This window comes from Tursiops truncatus, chromosome 6 (assembly GCF_011762595.2).
Source record: "Tursiops truncatus isolate mTurTru1 chromosome 6, mTurTru1.mat.Y, whole genome shotgun sequence".
In the NCBI taxonomy this organism is placed as follows: Eukaryota; Metazoa; Chordata; class Mammalia; order Artiodactyla; family Delphinidae; genus Tursiops; species Tursiops truncatus.
In genome coordinates, this window is record NC_047039.1 from 16,781,051 (window position 1) to 16,799,185 (window position 18,135).

The 18,135-nt window shown below is 51.9% G+C and overlaps 1 protein-coding gene across 1 annotated transcript in view; it reads left to right on the plus strand.

Annotated features, from left to right (window-relative positions):
* The window catches only part of GFRA2 (GDNF family receptor alpha 2), a 96,030-nt gene that overhangs the window by 35,221 nt on the left and 42,674 nt on the right, over window positions 1-18,135 (plus strand). Inside the window, exon 4 of the mRNA XM_033859240.2 lies at window positions 4,529-4,883. Coding sequence (XP_033715131.1) covers window positions 4,529-4,883 — 355 coding nt within the window. The remainder of the gene's footprint in view (window positions 1-4,528; window positions 4,884-18,135) is intronic.

The following is an 18,135-nucleotide window of genomic DNA, read 5'->3' on the forward strand; positions in this document are numbered from 1 at the left end:
TTGCTTCTGCTGTCTTCCCTCTGGTGGATAAGGCTATCTAAGAGGCTTGTGCAAGTTTCCTGATGGGAGGGACTGGTGGTGGGTAGAGCTAGGTGTTGCTCTGGTAGGCAGAGCTCAGTAAAACTTTAATCTGCTTGTCTGCTGATGGTTGGGGCTGGGTTCCCTCCCTGTTCGTTGTTTGGCCTGAGGCAACCCAACACTGGAGCCTACCCAGGCTCTTTGGTGGGGCTAATGGCGGACTCTGGGAGAGCTCCTGCCAAGGAGTACTTCCGAGACTTTCTGCTGCCAGTGTCCTTGTCCTCACGGTGAAACACAGCCACTGCCTGCCTCTGCAGGAGACCCTCCAACACTAGCAGGTAGGTCTGGTTCAGTCTCCTATGGGGTCACTGCTCCTTCCCCTGGGTCCCAGTACACACACTACTTTGTGTGTGCCCTCCAAGAGTGGAGTCTGTGTTTGCCCCAGTCCTGTCAGAGTCCTGCAATGAAATCCTGCTAGCCTTCAAAGTCTGATTTTCTAGGAATTCCTCCTCCCATTGCTGGACCCCCAGGTTGGGAAGCCTAACGTGGGGCTCAGAACCTTCACTCCAGTGGGTGGACTTCTGTGGTATAAGTGTTCTCCAGTTTGTGAGTCGCCCACCCAGCAGTTATGGGATTTGATTTTATTGTGATTGCGCCCCTCCTACCATCTCATTGTGGCTTCTCCTTTGTCTTTGGATGTGGGGTATCTTTTCTGGTGAGTTCCAGTGTCTTCCTGTGGATGATTGTTCAGCAGTTAGTTGTGATTCCAGTGCTCTCGCAAGAGGGAGTGAGCGCACGTCCTTCTACTCCTCCATCTTGAACTAATCTCATACTCTTTTTTAGATTCTTGTCCCATATCGGTCATTAGAGACTACTGAGCAGAGTTCCCTGTGCTACACAGTAGGTCCTTATTAGTTATCTATTTTATATATAGTAGTGTGTATAGGTCAATACCAGTCTCTCAATTTATCCCTCCCACCAATTCTAAAATTTCTGATAGGTGCATTAAAAAAGTTAAAAAGAAGCAAGTTAAATTAATAAATACTTTTGTTTAACACAATATATCCAAAATATTATCACTTCAACATGTAATCAGGTAAAACATTGTTTGAAATGAAATGCTTTACATTATTATTTTTTCTCATTAAGATTTCAAAATCTGGTGTGCACATCTCTTTTCGGGCTAGCTCTATTTCAAGTTCAATGGCCACATGAGGTAATGGCTTCCATATTGGACAGCACACATATAGAGCCTTGTGGACCCTGCCAAGGCCTCTGAATGAGATGGGGAAGCCACTGGAAGCTTTGGGGCCCAGGAGCATTATCTCTGCCTTAGGTTCTAGAAGGTTCACTCCAGCTGTGATGAGAGAAGATTGCTGTGGGGTGGGAGGCAAAAGGACAGAGCAGGGAGACTGGGAAGGAGACCTTTACCAGCACACAGTGACAATGGTTTGGACCAAGGTGGGGACAGTGGTGGTGGTGAGAGTGGCTGGATTCTGGGTATGTTCTCCCAGGTCTTTCTGCTGTGGATAAGAGAGCAGTCAAGGGAGGGCCAAGAATTTTGGCCTGAGCTACTGGAAGGCTGGAGTTGTTTTCAGAGGGATGAGGAAGACCTGGGGTGGGGGGCAGCCTTGGGGGAACGTGGGGTGTGGTTTGAGATGCGGGTGATAGCCTTTCGGGTGGAGTTGATGGGCAGGCAGCTGGACATATGAGTCTGGGGTTCAGAGTGCAGGTCCCTGAACTGGCTGGTGATATAAATTTGGGAGTCGACAGCGTATTGATGGTGTGTAAGGCCATGCATGAGTGGAGGGCCCTGGGGAGTGGGTGCATATAGAGGAAAGGGGGCTGAGCCCTGGTGGAGAAGATGGAACCAGTGAAGCAGGCCTGGAGGGAGAGCACAGGGAGGCAGCAGGAAGGCTGTGAGAAAAGGGGGGCTGAGGGAGCCACCAGTTGTGTCCAGTGTGCCGATGGGCAGGGGAGGAGGAACCCCCAGGGCCTCTGATCACTGCCAAGGAAGGAGGCAAATGCCAGGCTGCCGTGGGTCTAGGAGAGAACGGGAGGGGAGAAAGTGACTACTGATATAGATGATTCGTTTGAGGGGTTTTGCTTTAAAGAGGAGCAGAAAGATAGGGTGGTAGCTTAGCAGTGGGCGTGTGGTCACGAGAAGTTCTTTTTTTCCCTTAAAGATGGGCAATGTAATAGCAGATGGGGATGATCTAGTAGACGAGGGAGAGAGAGAGAAAAATGAGCTCATTCATGCTCACAGCAGCGCTATGAAGTAGGTACTATTTTCCAGACGGGGAGACTGAGGCGAAGGAAGGTCCAGCCACTTGCCCAAGGCCACACAGCTGATAAGCAGCAGGATGAGTAATCGATGCAGATGCCTCAGCTTTAGGATGCCCAGTCTTAATCGTTCCGCTGTTCTGCCTCTTCGTTTCCTAGCTAGATTTGTGAGGTCTTTGAGAAGGGGCTCCTCTTACATGTACGGGTCCAGCCCAGCACCTGGCAGGGAGAGGGCTGTGCAGAGGCGGGACTTGATAGATCATGAATGACCAGGTGATTGGAACACTGGGACCTGTGCTGGAAGTGCCATGGGAGGGTAGACGTGGCCACACCCTAGTCTTTCCCACCCTCGGTGGGGCAGGGCCTCACGTGGATAGGGTAGTGCTCAAGAAATACTGAAAAGCATTTGTTGGGTGGATGAGGAATGAATGAGAGACCATGGCGCATCCATCCTAGGACCTAAGCCGGTGGCTCTCCCTGGTATACCACGGTGCTGGCCAGATCTGGGCTCCTGCTCTGGTTTGCTGCCAGTGTGCTAGAAGATCTCCCACCCAGCTCTCACCAGAATGTCATAGGGTGGCGGGTGAGGGGTCTGTACAGACTGAATTCCTGCCTCCCTACTCTGTCTGTCATCAGGATGGACAAGAGGTGCTCTGCAGGTGGGAGTAGGCTGGTGGCTGGGGGGGGTCCCTGTGCCACGTGTTCCCCTCAGAACAGCTGAGACTTGGGCATTGGGGCAGACACCACAGAAGGACCCTGACAGTTCCCGGGATCACCGAGGTGTTTTGCTCCACAGGCTGTGGCATGAAGCTCAAAGCCACGGCTCTGATGCCAAGGTCCCAGCCTCCAGCTCATCTGCGCTTTGCTTGATTAAGGGCTCAGCCCTGCTGGAGCCTGAGGCTGGCCTTCAGCCTCCTCCTCACACTGCCAGGCTCCCAGCCCAGCGCTTGCTTTCAGTGGTCCCGGCTGCACTAAGTGTCTGCAGTAGCAGTCCCACCCCATGGGGCCTTTTGAAATGTGTGGGGACAGTTTCAGTGGTCACAGTGGTGGGGGTGAGGATGGTGGCTGTGGTGCTGTTGGTACCCTGGCTGCTGAAGATCCCATAGTGGGAACTTCCTAAGGGCCAGCAGTGCTCCCTTACCGGAAGCCCTGCTCACATGTGCGACCTTGGGTGCCCAGGGACCCAGGGACCCATCTTGCATCAATGGCCATCCAGTTGTGTGCTCTTGAGCCAGTCCCTTTGTTTCCCCATTTCCCACTTTTGTGAACAGGGCCACGAACGCCTAGTTGCTTGCTTTTTGGTCTTGTGATAATTTTTTTCTTAAATCAATGTATAGTTGATTCACAATATTGTGTTAGTTTCAGGTGTACAGCAAAGTGATTCAGTTATATACATATATATATATTTTCAGATTATTTTCCATTATAGGTTATTACAAGATACTGAATATAGTTCCCTGTGCTATATAGTAAATCCTTGTTGCTTATCTATTTTATGTATAGTAGTTTGTGTCTGTTAATCCCATACCCCTAATTTATCCCTCCCCCTCCCCTTTTCCCTCTGGTCTTGTTTGTCTTCTGTGTCTGTGAGTCTGTTTCTGTTTTGTGTACAGATTCATTTGTATTATTTTTTAGATTCCACATATAAATGATATCATATAATATTTGTCTTCCTCTGACTTTCATCACTTAGTATGATAATCTGTAGGTCCATCCATGTTGCTGCAAATGGCATTATTTCATTCTTTTTTATGGCTGAGTAGTATTCCATTGTATATATACACCACATCTTCTTTATCCATTCATCTGTTTATGGACACTTAGGTTGTTTCCATGTCTTGGCTATTGTAAATAGCACTGCTATGAACATTAGGGTGCATGTATCTTTTCAAATTGGAGTTTTCGTCTTCTCTGGTTATATGCCCAGGAGTGGGATAGCTGGATCATTTGGTAGCTCTATTTTTAGGTTTTTAAAGGAATCTTCATACTGTTTTTGAAATAAGTTTTAAATAAGACTTTGGTTTAATAGTTGTCATCCTAAAAGCGCACCGTACGTACAGCTTGCTCAGTGGACCCGCATATTAACTTACTTGATCTTCATCACAGCCTTAGGCGGGAGGGCTGCTAAGTGATCCCCATCTCACAGATGAGCAAGCCGAGTCCGAGAGCACAGTGACCCTGGGGTGTGTCCCCAGCATTGGCTGACTGCCTCCTTCCTTCCCTCCAGGGACAGGGGCAGACCCGGCAGTCAGCGCCAAGAGCAACCACTGCCTGGATGCCGCCAAAGCCTGCAACCTGAACGACAACTGCAAGAAGCTGCGCTCCTCCTACATCTCCATCTGCAACCGCGAGATCTCGCCCACTGAGCGCTGCAACCGCCGCAAGTGCCACAAGGCCCTGCGCCAGTTCTTTGACCGCGTGCCCAGCGAGTATACCTACCGCATGCTCTTCTGCTCCTGCCAGGACCAGGCGTGCGCCGAGCGCCGCCGCCAGACCATCCTGCCCAGCTGCTCCTACGAGGACAAGGAGAAGCCCAACTGCCTGGACCTCCGCAGCCTGTGCCGGACGGACCACCTCTGCAGGTAGGGGCCGCTGCAGCTCTGAGGGGAGTCGGCTGGGGTGCTCTGCCTGCTCGACATTCCCGAGTTCGCTGGGTTAGGATCTTGAGCCCAAAGGAGAGGGTGACTCGGACATGTGCAAAACAAATTGTCATTCATTCATTCATTCGTCCTTCCCTTCCTTCCTTCCTTCATCCATCCATCCATCCATCCATCCATCCATCCATTCATCCATCCATCCATCCATCCATCCATTCATCCATCCATCCATCCATCCATCCATCCATCCATCCATCCATTCATCCATCCATCCATCCATTCACCCATCCATCTATTCATCCGTTCATTCATCTGTCCATTCATTTATTCAGCACAGGTTTATCATTTGCCTGCTGTGTGCCCAGCTTCAGGCTAAGCACCATGGGGGAAACCAAGATGAACCACCCTAGCAGCTCGTAATTTAACATCATAGACCCTAGAGCCTGGAGTAAGAAGGGACCTTCAGTGACTTTAGGTCCACTTCTAAAGGAAGCCCACCCATTATCCCAGTGAGGTCCTGTGGCCGTCATGGAAGGGCTCTTGCACATCCCAGAGGCAGCTCCTTCCACACTGACAGCTGAGCTCGTCTAGTGCTGGGTGGAGCATGGGGACTCTGACGGTCCTGGGTTTGAATCCTGACTTTTCCACTTACTAGCTGTGTGATTTGGAGCAGGCTTTTTAAATGTCCTGAGTGTCAATCCCTTCACCCATGAAATGGGAATAAAAATACCCAAGGCACAGCATTATGGTGAGGATTAGATGACATGTGTGTTAAAGCTTAGCGCAGAGTTTGGCATAAAGTAATTGCTTAATAAGTGTCTAATTATTTGGAAGGTTTGTTTTGTTACAGTGAGTTGAAATTTGCCTCTGTGATTCTTCCGTTTTTCTCGTTTGTTATTAACCATGTATTGAACCTCTGTTGCATCCAGTGCATGGTTCTAAGGCTCAGGCATGCAGAGGTGAACACGATGCTCTCCAAGGAGCACCCAGAAGGGAGACAGACAGGGGGAGCAGGGATCCCAATGCAGTGGGCTGAGGGCTGTGGGCTCCCAGAGGAGGGTGCACAGGAGAAGGGCATCTGCCTCAACCTGGGGCTCCAGAGGACGGGGCCTTGAGCTGAACCTTGGAACATGAGAAGGAGAAAGCCAGGGAATGAGTCTGGCATGCAAATAAAAGGAACATGTAATGGGGCCACATGTTGTTGGTGGGCAGATGTTAGATGGATGTATGGATGCGGGAGAAACATCTTTTGCACAGAATTATTTGTTGTGTTATTTGTATGTGGGGAAAGAATACGCAAAGGCTGGAGGGTAGGAGAGAGCCTGTGGTTATGGGCACCTGCAGGTGGTGGGTGCACGTGGAGTGTGGGCCACGGGGTGGGAAGGCCAGAGGTGAGGCTGCTAGGGAGACAGGGATTGCTTACTGTACCCCAGACACTGGTCTATTATATGGTTTATCTCATTAATCCTTGCAACAAGGCTACGAGGTAGGTACTGTTATCGTCTTTATCTGTCAAATGATCAGGTCGTAGAAAGTGACTTGCCCAAGGTCACACAGCTCATGCATTTGAGAGCTGGATCCGATCTCCAGTGCTTTCCTCCCAGTGTAGCACACTGGCCTGGACTAAGATAGTGGCTGTGGGCATGGGGAGAAGTGCATCAGTTCAGAGGTGATTGGTAAGTAGACTTGACAGGACTGGGGACTGGTTGAAAGTTCCCTGGAGGGAGAGGCATTTCTGCTTTGTTTACTCCACACCTGGTCCTGCACATAGAGCCTGACGCATGGCGAGCGCTCCATGAACATTACTTGAATGGATACATGAATGGTGGCCACCATGTTTACCGGGTGAATAATTCTGGGGCGATGGATCATTCAGCACTGGGGGTGCACAGCATCTGAGATGGTGGTGCGGGGGGGACCATTGCCACCCCCGTTGCAATGTCTGGGGCATTTGGACCTGTGGGCCTGGAGCTCAGTAAAGAGGTTGGAGTGGAGAAATGGGGTTGGGGGTTGTGGCGGGGACTGGAGGATGGGGCTGCAGAGGGAAGGGAGCTCAGGGCCTGTGTGGCTGAAGAGGAGGCACTACCTTGGTTTGGAAAATGAGCTGGAGTTCGGAGAAGGGCTGATCCCCGCAGGGCTGGGAAAGCCTGAAGAAAGTGGGCTTTTCTTTTTTGCTTACTTAAAGAAACATACCTTATTGCTTACAAAAACAATGGGAGCGATTTCAAATAAGATATGCACACTACAAGAGGATGGTTAAAAGTAGAAACCGAGGGACTTCCCTGGTGGTGCCGTGGTTAAGAATCCACCTGCCAGGGACACGGGTTCGAGCCCTGGTCCGGGAAGATCCCACATGCCGTGGAGCAGCTAAGCCCGTGCGCCACAACTACTGAGCCTGCGCTCTAGAGCCCGCGTGCCACAACTACTGAGCCCACGTGCCGCAACTACTGAGCCCGCAAGCTGCAACTATTGAAGCCTGCTCGCCTGAGCCTGTGCTCCGCGACAAAGATAAGCCACTGCAATGAGAAGCCCGTGCACCGCAACGAAGAGTGGCCCCCACTCACCGCAACTAGAGAAAGCCTGAATGCAGCAGTGAAGACCCAATGCAGCCAAAAGAAAAAGGCAAAAAAAAAATTAGAAACTGAGGGCCCACAAAAGGAAGTCAGGAGTCTGGCAGGCTGGGGCTCAGCTTCCCGAGAGCTGAGAGAAAGCCAAGACGGGATGGGCCATGTCACTCCCCAAACGTGACGGAAGGAGCCTATTAATTCTTGGATGGAAATGCATTTCTCCTTGTCCTAAATGCTAAACTGACCTGGTCAGGCTGCACAACAAAAGGTGTATGTGGGGTGGCAGGATGGACGAGGGACTGTAGGGGCTGGAGGGCCAGCCTGAGTCCAGGCTCAGTGACCACAAGCCAGGGTGTCAGGACCAAGGCCAGGTGCACCACTGCCCGGCTTCAAACCTCAGGTGGACGTCTCTGCAGGGGTCCTGAGCAGAGCAGCCTTGTGAACACCCTTTATTAGTGGTGTTTTAAGGGAGGACAACATGTGCAGCTCCTAAGGAGATTGGAGAGCGTGGAGCAGGGTGGTTTTGGTGGCCTGTAGAACATCTGTGTCTGTTCAAAGAGCCAGAGGGGTTTTTGTTTGTTTGGAGATGGGGGGAGTTAGGAACAGGAGAGCTGGGGCAGAAGCTTCACGTGGTAGAACCAGAGGTGTTTAAACAAAACTAAGTATTGGGAGCGTCAAGAATGAGGCGTCCCAGGACCTAAGGGCTGACAGTTTTCTGAGAGGCACTGAGCCAAGCCTGTGAGTGCCATGCATCCTGATATAAATTTAAACAACAGTGGGACTTCCCTGGCGGCTCAGTGGTTAAGACTTCACTTTCTAATGCAGGGGGTGCGGGTTCGATCCCTGGTTGGGGAGCTAAGATCCCACATGCCTCGTGCCCAAAAAACCCAAAACATAAAACAGAAGCAATATTGTAACAAATTCAATAAAGTCTTTAACATTGGTCCACACCAAAAAAAATCTTAAAAAAAAAAAATTAACAGCAACCATGGGACTCAAGGACAGTGCTGTGTCTGGATTATTGAGTTGGGTCTCGCATAGGAAGTTCCAGGTGATCCTGGATGTGGCCGGCTGAGCTCCTGGTCTAGAACCAGGGCGTTCCTCTAATGCATCTCCCCCAACTCCCATCCCACCCAGCTCCCATCCCCATGCAGATTTAAAGTATGGTCCTGCAAGTGGGAAGACGAGGGGTGAGGGCAGAACCCGAGGGTAGGGTGAGTCTGGCAGGACCTGGGGGCTTGTTACAGTGTGGCCAAGTGTCCTTGGGAAGCTCTGTCTGTGATGCAGAGTGGGAGGTGGGTGGAGGTGTTTGCCACGGTAACCCCGCAGCTGCAAGAGCTGCCTTCTGTGCTCACCCTGCCCCTGGTCTTCCGCATGATCCTGGATGGACAATTTCATTCTGCGTGCCCGGGCTGCTTCTTCACTGATCAAACAAGGATGCTCCCCATTTTCCAAGGACCCTTCCCGGTCTTTGGATCTGAGTCTATCTCAAGCAGCTTTCCCATCTGCCTTCTTCCCCTGCGCCTCCACTTGAGGTCATATTCCTAGAGAGGTGAGCCCTTGCTACAAGAGGAAATGACCAGAGATCCCTCGTCAGGGTAGATGATGTGGAAGGGCAGCTTTGATGGAGAGGAGCCGACTTCCTTCCATGCTTTTGTGGGCTTGACTTACTGACGCCTGGACCCTGTCTCTCTGGTCCATGGAGGAGCCCGGGAGGTGATGGGTGGCTGGGGAGGGGGCCTCTGGAGAACAGGCAGTTCTCCACTACACCCAGGAAGGGGCACTCTCCCTTCCCTCCTGGCCTTGGTTTCCTCCAGGTTTCTGCCTACCAGGGTGGCCACCACAGGTGGAAATCTTGTCTGTGAAAATGGGACGACCCAGTGCCATGGTGTTTGGAGCAGGAACGGGGGACCCCCCAAGTCTTCCTGTCCTGGATACTTTAGTGGATGGAGCTGGCCTTGATGGGGGTCACAGGAGAGCCTCTCTGGGCTGACTCTTTGGGAATGAGGCCCTTGTCTGCAGGCATCTCCTAGAACACGCTCCACGCTCCAGGGCTATAGTGCCCAGTTTGCACCTCACTGGGCCTGCCTGGCCCCCCTTGCCCTTCAGCTTGGGGAGTTGGCCCGGCTATGCCCAGGCTTCTCCCCGAATGAATCTTGGCCCAGGACTCCTTGGGGGAGAGCTCTGCCAGACCCCCGCCCCACGGCACTCCATTAAAGCAAGCCCATTGACGTGCTGTGCGGTGCACCTAGCGGCAGGCCTTGTACAGCCCCGTGTGATATTCAACAGACTATGCTGTGCTCTCTTACGAATGTTACTAAGCACAAAGCAGAGGGGTTTGCAGAGGGGTTTGCAGGGTATTTTTTGGGGGTGCTTGTGGGTATTGGGAGCATTTCCGAACCCTCTTCCTGCTCTTTGGACCAGGATCAGTTTGGGGTCAATGACCAAGGCAGGGAACCTCTGAGAGTGGAAGCTTCCTGCTCAAGCCGTGGGTCCGACTCTTCTTGAAGTTGCACTCCGGGAGCCCATGCCCTGCCTTCTGCCTTTGTCTGCTTCACATCCCACGGGCCTTTAGGGCTGTGGATTTAGGACCAGGAGAAGCTTTTCCTTTAAAAGCCTTCTGATATGGAGTCTGGAAAGCCTGGAGAATCTCTTGGAATGGTTCCATGGAATTTGGCTAATTTCTCGCACCCCAGCCCCCCAGTGAGCCATGACCTACTTCTTTTTTAAACGTAATCTTTTGGTTTACACTTTCTAAGCTTACACTCATTGCAAGGATGGTCCAGATTGTGTGTGTGTGTGTGTGTGTGTGTGATGATTGTGTTGTATTGTAAACTGTGTCCCTCCAGGCCTCATTTGGAGAGGCCCGCTGAAATGCCCTGTTCCTCTTGGTCGGCCAAGAGGATATAAATAACTCGGTGCTGGCCCTATGCCATATCTCGGGCTGTATGTTAACCTTTGGGTGCCGAGGATGTGCATAAATAAATTCCAGCCTGGGACTACCCTGGCTGCCTGGGCTCCTTTGTGCCGTGGACACTGTCCTTGTCGGAGAGGATTGCTGGGAAGGCAGAGGGGTTGGTGTCTCCCTTCTCAACTGTCTGCAGGGAGCAGGGAGGCATCCCTTCAGCAAGCTCCCTCCCCACCCTTGCCTAGCTTGGTGTGTGTCTGGTGTCTGTAGGCAGTGTGGGTGGACAGGTCTGGGTTTGATTCTTGGCTCCTGGGGGCTGTCCCTCAGCTTCTTTTGGACTCTAGAATCTGCTGGCTATGTTTTCAGCAGATTTTCTCTAAAGGGTAGCAAATGATTATTTGAGTACAGGCTTGGGGCTTCCATGCCTTTACTTCTTTTAAAGGAGAGGATCTTGAATATCTCGAAATCAGATGTAAAGTTTTGCGTGTATATTCTAAAGAGAAACTTGTTGCTTTCATTAGATTCTTGAAGGATTCTTTGACCTCCCCAAACTTAAGAATCTCTGCCATCTCTAGATGGCCAACTTGGACTGGCTGTCTGAAGGATTGTGAATCTGCCTCCTGGCTCAATAGCAAAGAGAGCTGTGATTGATTAGTGATGTCTGCCACTGGCATGGAAGGGGAAGAATGGGTGCCCTGCTAGAACCCAGCTAGTCATTCCTGGGACCAGTGGTTCACCAGTAGCAGGAGGAATGGGGGTTTTGGGGCCATTCCTTTATTCATTTGACCACTGTTTGTTGATTGTCCACTCTGGGCCAGGCCTCGTGTTGAGATTAGAGAATTAATGAAGTAGGCAGAGGCCCTTGCCCTCAGGGGACTCCCAGTCCAGTGACTGGACACTGTGGTGATTGCCTCTGCAATGGGAATGGAACCACACAATGAACCAGATGATAGCATTTCCATTCAAGTTCTCTTGAAATCCCAATTCTGCTCTGCTCCCTACCAGGCCTTCCCTGGGTCACTCTGGTGGCTCAGAGAGCAGCTGTTTCTTGGGGGAGATGAGGCACAGACAGATGAACTTTGTTCAGGGGCCCGTCTGGCCTCAAACAGAGCTCAGAACCCAGCAGCCCTATCTGTCTTCAGAGCAGAGCTGTGCCCAGGAGTGCCATGGGGTAAAGAAGTCACATCCTCCTGAAGAAGACTTAACCAGGTTGCAGTGGGGGGAGACTCTGTGGGGAGGGACATGGGATCCTCGGTCCTGCCAGAGACCCTGAGACCCATCTTCCCCTTGAGGATCCCATGCTGGCTTCTGCTACTAGCCTCAGTAGAGGCCCTGTTTACCCTTGAACTCTGTGCCAAGGGTGCCTAGATTTTTCCTCTTGGAATTTCCTGTGGCAAATTGACACAAGGCTGGAATGTTGAACATTACTAAAAGCTCTGGGAGAATAAACACAGAGAGAAGCTGCAACCTAGATAGTTAGTTTGCAAGACAGGGTTTATACGGCTTTCTGCTCTGGCTGCTACAGGGAGGTCAGCACGGCTGGGTAGAGTGCCTTTACCTTTTACCACCCAGGCTGCTCTCTGGGCACCTGGGCTCCATAAAGCTCACACCCCAGAGAGGTGAGGCGCACCCTTGCCTAGCCAAGGCTCCCATTGGTGGAGTTCTGTGTGAGAACCCACTCCATCCCTGGCTGATTGGAAGGAGGAATGACCGATCGTGGGGATGCTGCTTATGCAGAGAGAATCAGAGTACAAGTTGGTCAGGGTTGGGTGTGTTTTTGCTCGCACAGGGCGGGGCGTGCTCTCAGCTACCCAGATGTTACTTCGTTCACCAGGCTCCTTGATTATTTCTGCTTCCATTCAGTGACCTGGGCTTTCTCTTTGCTACTGTCGGTGTCCCCTGGAGCTGCTTTGACAAAATACCATAGACCAGAGGGCTTAACCAACAAACATGTTATTCTCACAATTCTGGAGGCTGGTAGTCCAAGATCAGGGTGCCAGCATGGTTGGGTTCTCAGCGAGGGCCCTCTTTGGGGTAATTTCCTCACGTGGCTTCCTTGTTGTATGCGTGCCAAGAGGGATTGGGTGTTCCTTCCTCTTTTCATGAGGGCACGAATCCCATCACGGGGGCTCTACCCTCATGACCTAATTACTTCTCAAAGACTCCACCTCCAAATACCATTGCATTGGGGGATGGGGTTTCAACCTATCCATTTGGAGTGGGGGGACACATGCAGTTTGTAGCACCTAGACTTGCACTTCATTCAAAGCCTGTTTGGTTCTCATCTCCCTGAGCCCTTTCTTAGCCTCTCCTTCCAATGATGCTTTCTAGAACTCATCTGCATCCTTCCTGTGGCACTAATCAAGTGGCTTTCCTTTGATACTTTATCTTCCCAACTAGGTCTCTGTTTTTAATATTCTTATATGTATATAATATGTATATGCACTGCCACATATATGTATAATGTTGATTAATTTATTTAACGGATACTTATAGTGTACCAGACACTGTGCTAGACACTGGATATGGATACTTACTGGAGAAACAGTAGAAACGGTCCTTGCCCCCTTGGAGCTTATGTCTGATGGGGGACATAGACAATAGTCAAGCAAACAGACAAGTATATGGTTAACATCTTTTTTTTTGTTTTTTTGCGGTACGCGGGCCTCTCACTGCTGTGGCCTCTCCCGTTGTGGAGCACAGGCTCCGGACGTGCAGGCTCAGCGGCCATGGCTCATGGGCCCAGCCGCTCCGCGGCATGTGGGATCTTCCCGGACCGGGGCACGAACCCATGTCCCCTGCATCGGCAGGCGGACTCTCAACCACTGTGTCACCAGGGAAGCCCTATGGTTAACATCTTTGACATGAGCAGGATGTAGAAAGAGAGTATAACGGGGGAAGGAGGGAGGACCTCTTTGGGCAGAGCAGTCAGGAAAAGTGTATCTGAGGAGGTGACATTTAAACTGAGACCTGAAGGACGAGGAGCCAGAAGTAAGCCAGGTAGAAGAAAGAACATCTCACTCAGAGGCAGTAGCATGCGCAAGAGTTGGGGGGAGGAGAGGAGCTCGGCATTGGCGTTGGCATTGACGGGGCTGGCGTGGCTGGAGCAGAGGGGACTCGGGAGAGACATGCAGGCAGAGCCAGGTCACACGGGACCGTGTAGCCCGGGGCAAGGAGTTTGGATTTCTTCTGAGTATACTTAGAAGCCAGCGAGTGACATTATCGAAGTTGTGACATAAAAAGATGACTCTGGCTACTGGGTGGAGAATTAAGGGAGAAGGAAAGAATGACCTCGGAGAGACCAGGGAGGAGGTTATTTCAGTATACTAGATCAGAGATGACGGCAGCCCAGGCCAGGGGGTTGGCCGTGTGGAGTGAGATAAGTGGGTAAATTTGAGATAGTTTGGAGATGGACATGAGGTACCTTGATGTGGCAGCGAGGGAGACAGAGGAACTCGAGGAGAGCTCACAGACTTCTGGCTTGAGCCACTTGGTGGGCACTGGTGCCACTTTCTGAGATGATGAAGGCTTGGAGGGGGAGATAAATCAGGAGTTCCATTCTAGACGTGTTAATTCTGAGATGCCTTTGAGACATTCCCATCTGGAGCTTGACTGGAGTTATACATTCTGGGGGTCATTAACATACTTATGGTGGTTAAGGCCAGGGGAATATGTAGGTTCTCCTAGGGAGAGGCCAGCATGAGAGGAGGCCCTGAGAATGCGCCTGGCTCCCCTGTAAATGCCCGGTAAGGGTTTGGGGGTGTTGTTATGGCGCCCCAGGAGTCAAAGAAGATTTTTGAAAAAGAAGGCGTGGACAGCTATGCCCGACGCTGTTGAGAGGTCTGGAAAGGTAAAGACACCAGGTAACTGTTGGATTTGGGAAAGTGGAAGGCGTTGGTGACCTCTTCAAAAGCAGTTTGGATGAAGTGGTGATTACAGAAACCTGACCAGAGGGAATTCCCTGGCAGGCCAGTGGTTAGGACTCCGTGCTTTCACTGCCGAGGGCCTGGGTTCAACCCCTGGTCGGGGAACTAAGATCCCACAAGTGGCACAGACAAAAAAAAAAAAAAAAAAAAAGAAACCTGATCAGAGCTAAAGAAATGTTTGTAAGTTGGCTGGTCAGAGCTTCCTGGGAAATATCCTCATGGAAAAGGAACCCATCCAGTGTGGGGAAGTTGCTCATCTGTCCCTTCAGTGGAGAGATAGCTGAGGAAAACTCAACACTGGCTTGGCTTTGGGAAGTGTGGGCTGGGGGTCCTGCCAGCATGGGCAACCCAGGGGCTCCGTCATGGCACTCTGCAGGTCCCGGGAGCACACCCTCGGCCAGGGTCAGTCTGGATCCTGAGGCCGTGCAGCCTTGGGACAGCCCGTAGCATGGGCCACATGTGCCTGATGGTCTCGGATGCTAGTGCATACACTGCAGTGGGATGAGGACCTCAGCATCCCCTCCTCCCATGTCCTCCCTGGGCTCTCAGGGACCACGATATGGACACTGCAGACTCAGTTTCTCCAGCCATGGCCGAAAGACTCTTTACAATGTGGGAAGAGACCTTTCTCTAAGCTCTGGGCTCTTCTGAGCAACCTAGCTGGCCCGCCCTCTCAGAGAAGAAGGCTCTGGGGCTGCCAGGAGGAGCCTTGCTTTTTCAGCCTTCTTCCTTGAGGAGATTCCTAGAACAGGCTGAGCAGTGCCTGAGAGGTGCCCCCAGGCTCCCTGCACTGGACCTCCTCTCCGTGCTGGATGTGGGATGTGACCTCTCCTGTAGCCAGCCAGGACGTGGTCTTTGACCTCCCGGGGCGGTACCCACAGAGGTGAGGAATGCTGCCCTGCTTCTTCTTAAGTAGCATTAGCCTGGCATTCTGGGGCCAGCTGTCCTCCTCAGGGCCCTTTTGGGGGCTCTCTTGGAATGCTCGGAGACCTGCACATGCCTCTGTTATCCCAGGGTCTCTGAGGTGGGTAAGCATAGTGGAGCACCATGGGCGCCCTCCCACCTAGAGTAGAAGCAGGACGTTGAATTAAGCACCAAGGAACAGTAAGATCCTCAAATGGAGTGAGAGGGAAATCTGGGGAGAGCTGCTCATACCCTGCCTGGCCCAAGGTGCATTGTGCTGGTCCAACAGGAGTCCTCCTGAGTGCGCGAGTTCTCCATCACTCAGCCTTTGGTGGGCTGGGGGTGGTCTCTGAGCACTGTGACGTGCTCAAGAAAAGGTTCCCCAGAAATGTTCTTCAGAGGGTCTTGAGTCGCAGCCCCGGATTCAGATCCTTGCGTGGGCAGTTGTGAGACCTCAGCCTGGTTCTTTAACGTCACGCAACCTCTGTGCTCCTTGTCAAAATCAGGATGGTTACGCCCACATGGAAGCTTGGTCACCCATTCCCCAGGACTTCCATGGAGCTCCATTTCCAGGTGCTCATCAGCCCGGATGCTGAGATAAACTGCCGGCCTGCCCAAGCAGCCCCCAGGCTGTGCCGGCTGGGAGGGGGAGGGCTGGCCCCCGAGGGTGACAGGGGCTGTCGGGCAAGGCGGCTTGGAGGAGGCATCTGAGCCGAGCTTGAAGGAGGAGTAGGCAGGCCTGTTCTAGCAGGCAGCCCTTCTGGTCCTCGCAGGGGGAATATGTGTCTTGACAGGGGGGGCCAGGCAAGGGTGAATCAGCTCCTAAAACCTTTGTGCATTTTGCCAAGGAGTCTGATTTTCTCCGGAAGACAATGGGAGCCATGAAGTGTTTTAGGCAAGAGAGTGACACAGTACAGTTAGTGCTTTAGAAAGATCCCTTTGGCCACTGTGTGTACAATGGATCAGAGGAGGGAGCGGCTGGAGACCGGGGGGCCTGCTGGGGACCCACTGTGATGGGGCCTGAGATCAGGAGGCTGAGGCAGAGGGTGGGTGGGGAGGGGCTGGGTCTGAGACCTTCAGAGGTCGGTTCCCAGGGACTTGCTGAACATGGACAGTGAGGGAGCGGGGAGGAGTCCAGGCGGACACTGCAGTCTCTGGCTTGGTGGCCGGCCGGCTGGCGAAGCCGTTACCTGAGGGAAGGGAGGAGGGGGTCTGGGCATAGAGGGGAGATGTTTGGGTTTCGAACTTGTTTGTTGGGAAGCCTTTGGAACAGGCGAGTGGAATTGTGTATGTGGGAGTTTGGGAGAGAGGCCGGAGCTTGAGATTGAGATTATGGGGTTAAGTGAAATAAAGCAGGAAAAGCAGTGAGCCTAGGGCTGGGCACACAGGTGCACGGTAAACATGAGTTCCTTCAGAGAGCTTGTAAGCGTGTTTGGGGAGACGAGGCTCACACCTGTGGAAACATTTAACATGAAGAGGAGGCCCTGCTTAATTAAGTGTTGTAAGGATTATACTGTGTGCTGCAGCCATTCAGAAAAGGGGAGCGGTGTGGCCAGAAGAGCCACGGAAGGCGGTGTGGAGTTGGGGTCCCGCAGCTGGGGAGGGAAGGAGGCTTCCAGAAGGGGGCAGGAGGGGGAAGCAGGGCTGGGCACGGCTACTCCCAGGAGAGAGGGATGTTCTGCTCACAGCACAGGTGCCAGTGGTGGGAGGAGTGTGTGTGTGTGTGTTTATGTGTGTGTATGTGTGTTTGTGTGTATTTATGTGTATGTGTGTGTATGTGTGTTTGTGTGTGTATGTGTGTGTATATGTGTGTGTTTGTGTGTGTATATGTGTGTGTGTGTGTGTGAGAGAGAGAGGGAGAGAGATTGGAGCTTTGAGATGCCCTGGGGAGACACTGGGCAGATAGGGACGACCTGTCCCAGCCTCCCACCTGTTGGTCCCCAATTCCAGCAGACTCTGGGTCCTCCAAACTTGTTGCTCAATACGTGGAAGAAATAGAGGCATGTGCAAAGAGTCCCGGATTAGGAGTCATACTACATCCTAGTACTGTCGCAGTCCTAGTACTACCTCGGCCTGTAACTAACTCTGTGATCTTGTTGCCAACTGGAACGAGTCACCTTGTTAGGTAGGGAGTTCCGCATCCTAAGAGGTATGGAGCAGAGGCTGGAGGCCTCCTGCCAGACCTCAGATGAGTGTCAGGTTTGGGACTTTGCAGGTCCCTTCTGAGCTGCTGTAACATGACCCTCCTGTCTCTTGGGGTCACGTGAAGGGAGTGGATTATGGGTACCAGGAGGCTCCCTCTGCCCCCCTCCCCTCCTCTCCTTCCCCTTTCTTTCTTTTTCTCCTGATTTTCAAAATGAAGTTCACTTTCCTGCGTTTGCTGATGACAAAAGCTGTATGTGCTCGCTATAAAACGTAATTCTGCCGAGACAGGAAGGTCACCTCGAGAAAGCGGAGATCATCCGCGGCCCTAACACCCTGAAATAACCCTGAACTAAGGGAACGTTTAGGAGAATGTAGACTTCCAGGCTTTTAACATATGCATACACGTATTTTTAACAACACTGATGTCATGCGGTACATGCTGTTTTGTTAGCTCTTTTTCCTCTAAATATATGAATGTTTCAATCTTAACGTCTCCGCACACGCAGGTTTACTGGTTTTGGTGGTGGTCTCGTTTCCCCTGTGGGTGACACGCAGAGCTTGCTATGGTTACACGTGTACATCCACTCTGTCATGTAAGAAACTCATGTTTGGATCTGAGCCTGCCACGTGGTAGGGGACAGATATTCTGGGCCCTCAGAGGGAAGGGAGTACTTAGGCAACAAGAGAGCTCTGGGATCCCTGACTTGGGCCTTCCTCGAGGTGAAGGGGAGGACGGGGGACTGGATTGAAGTAGGATCTCCACAGTGGGTGGGCGTGTTTCTGGGTAG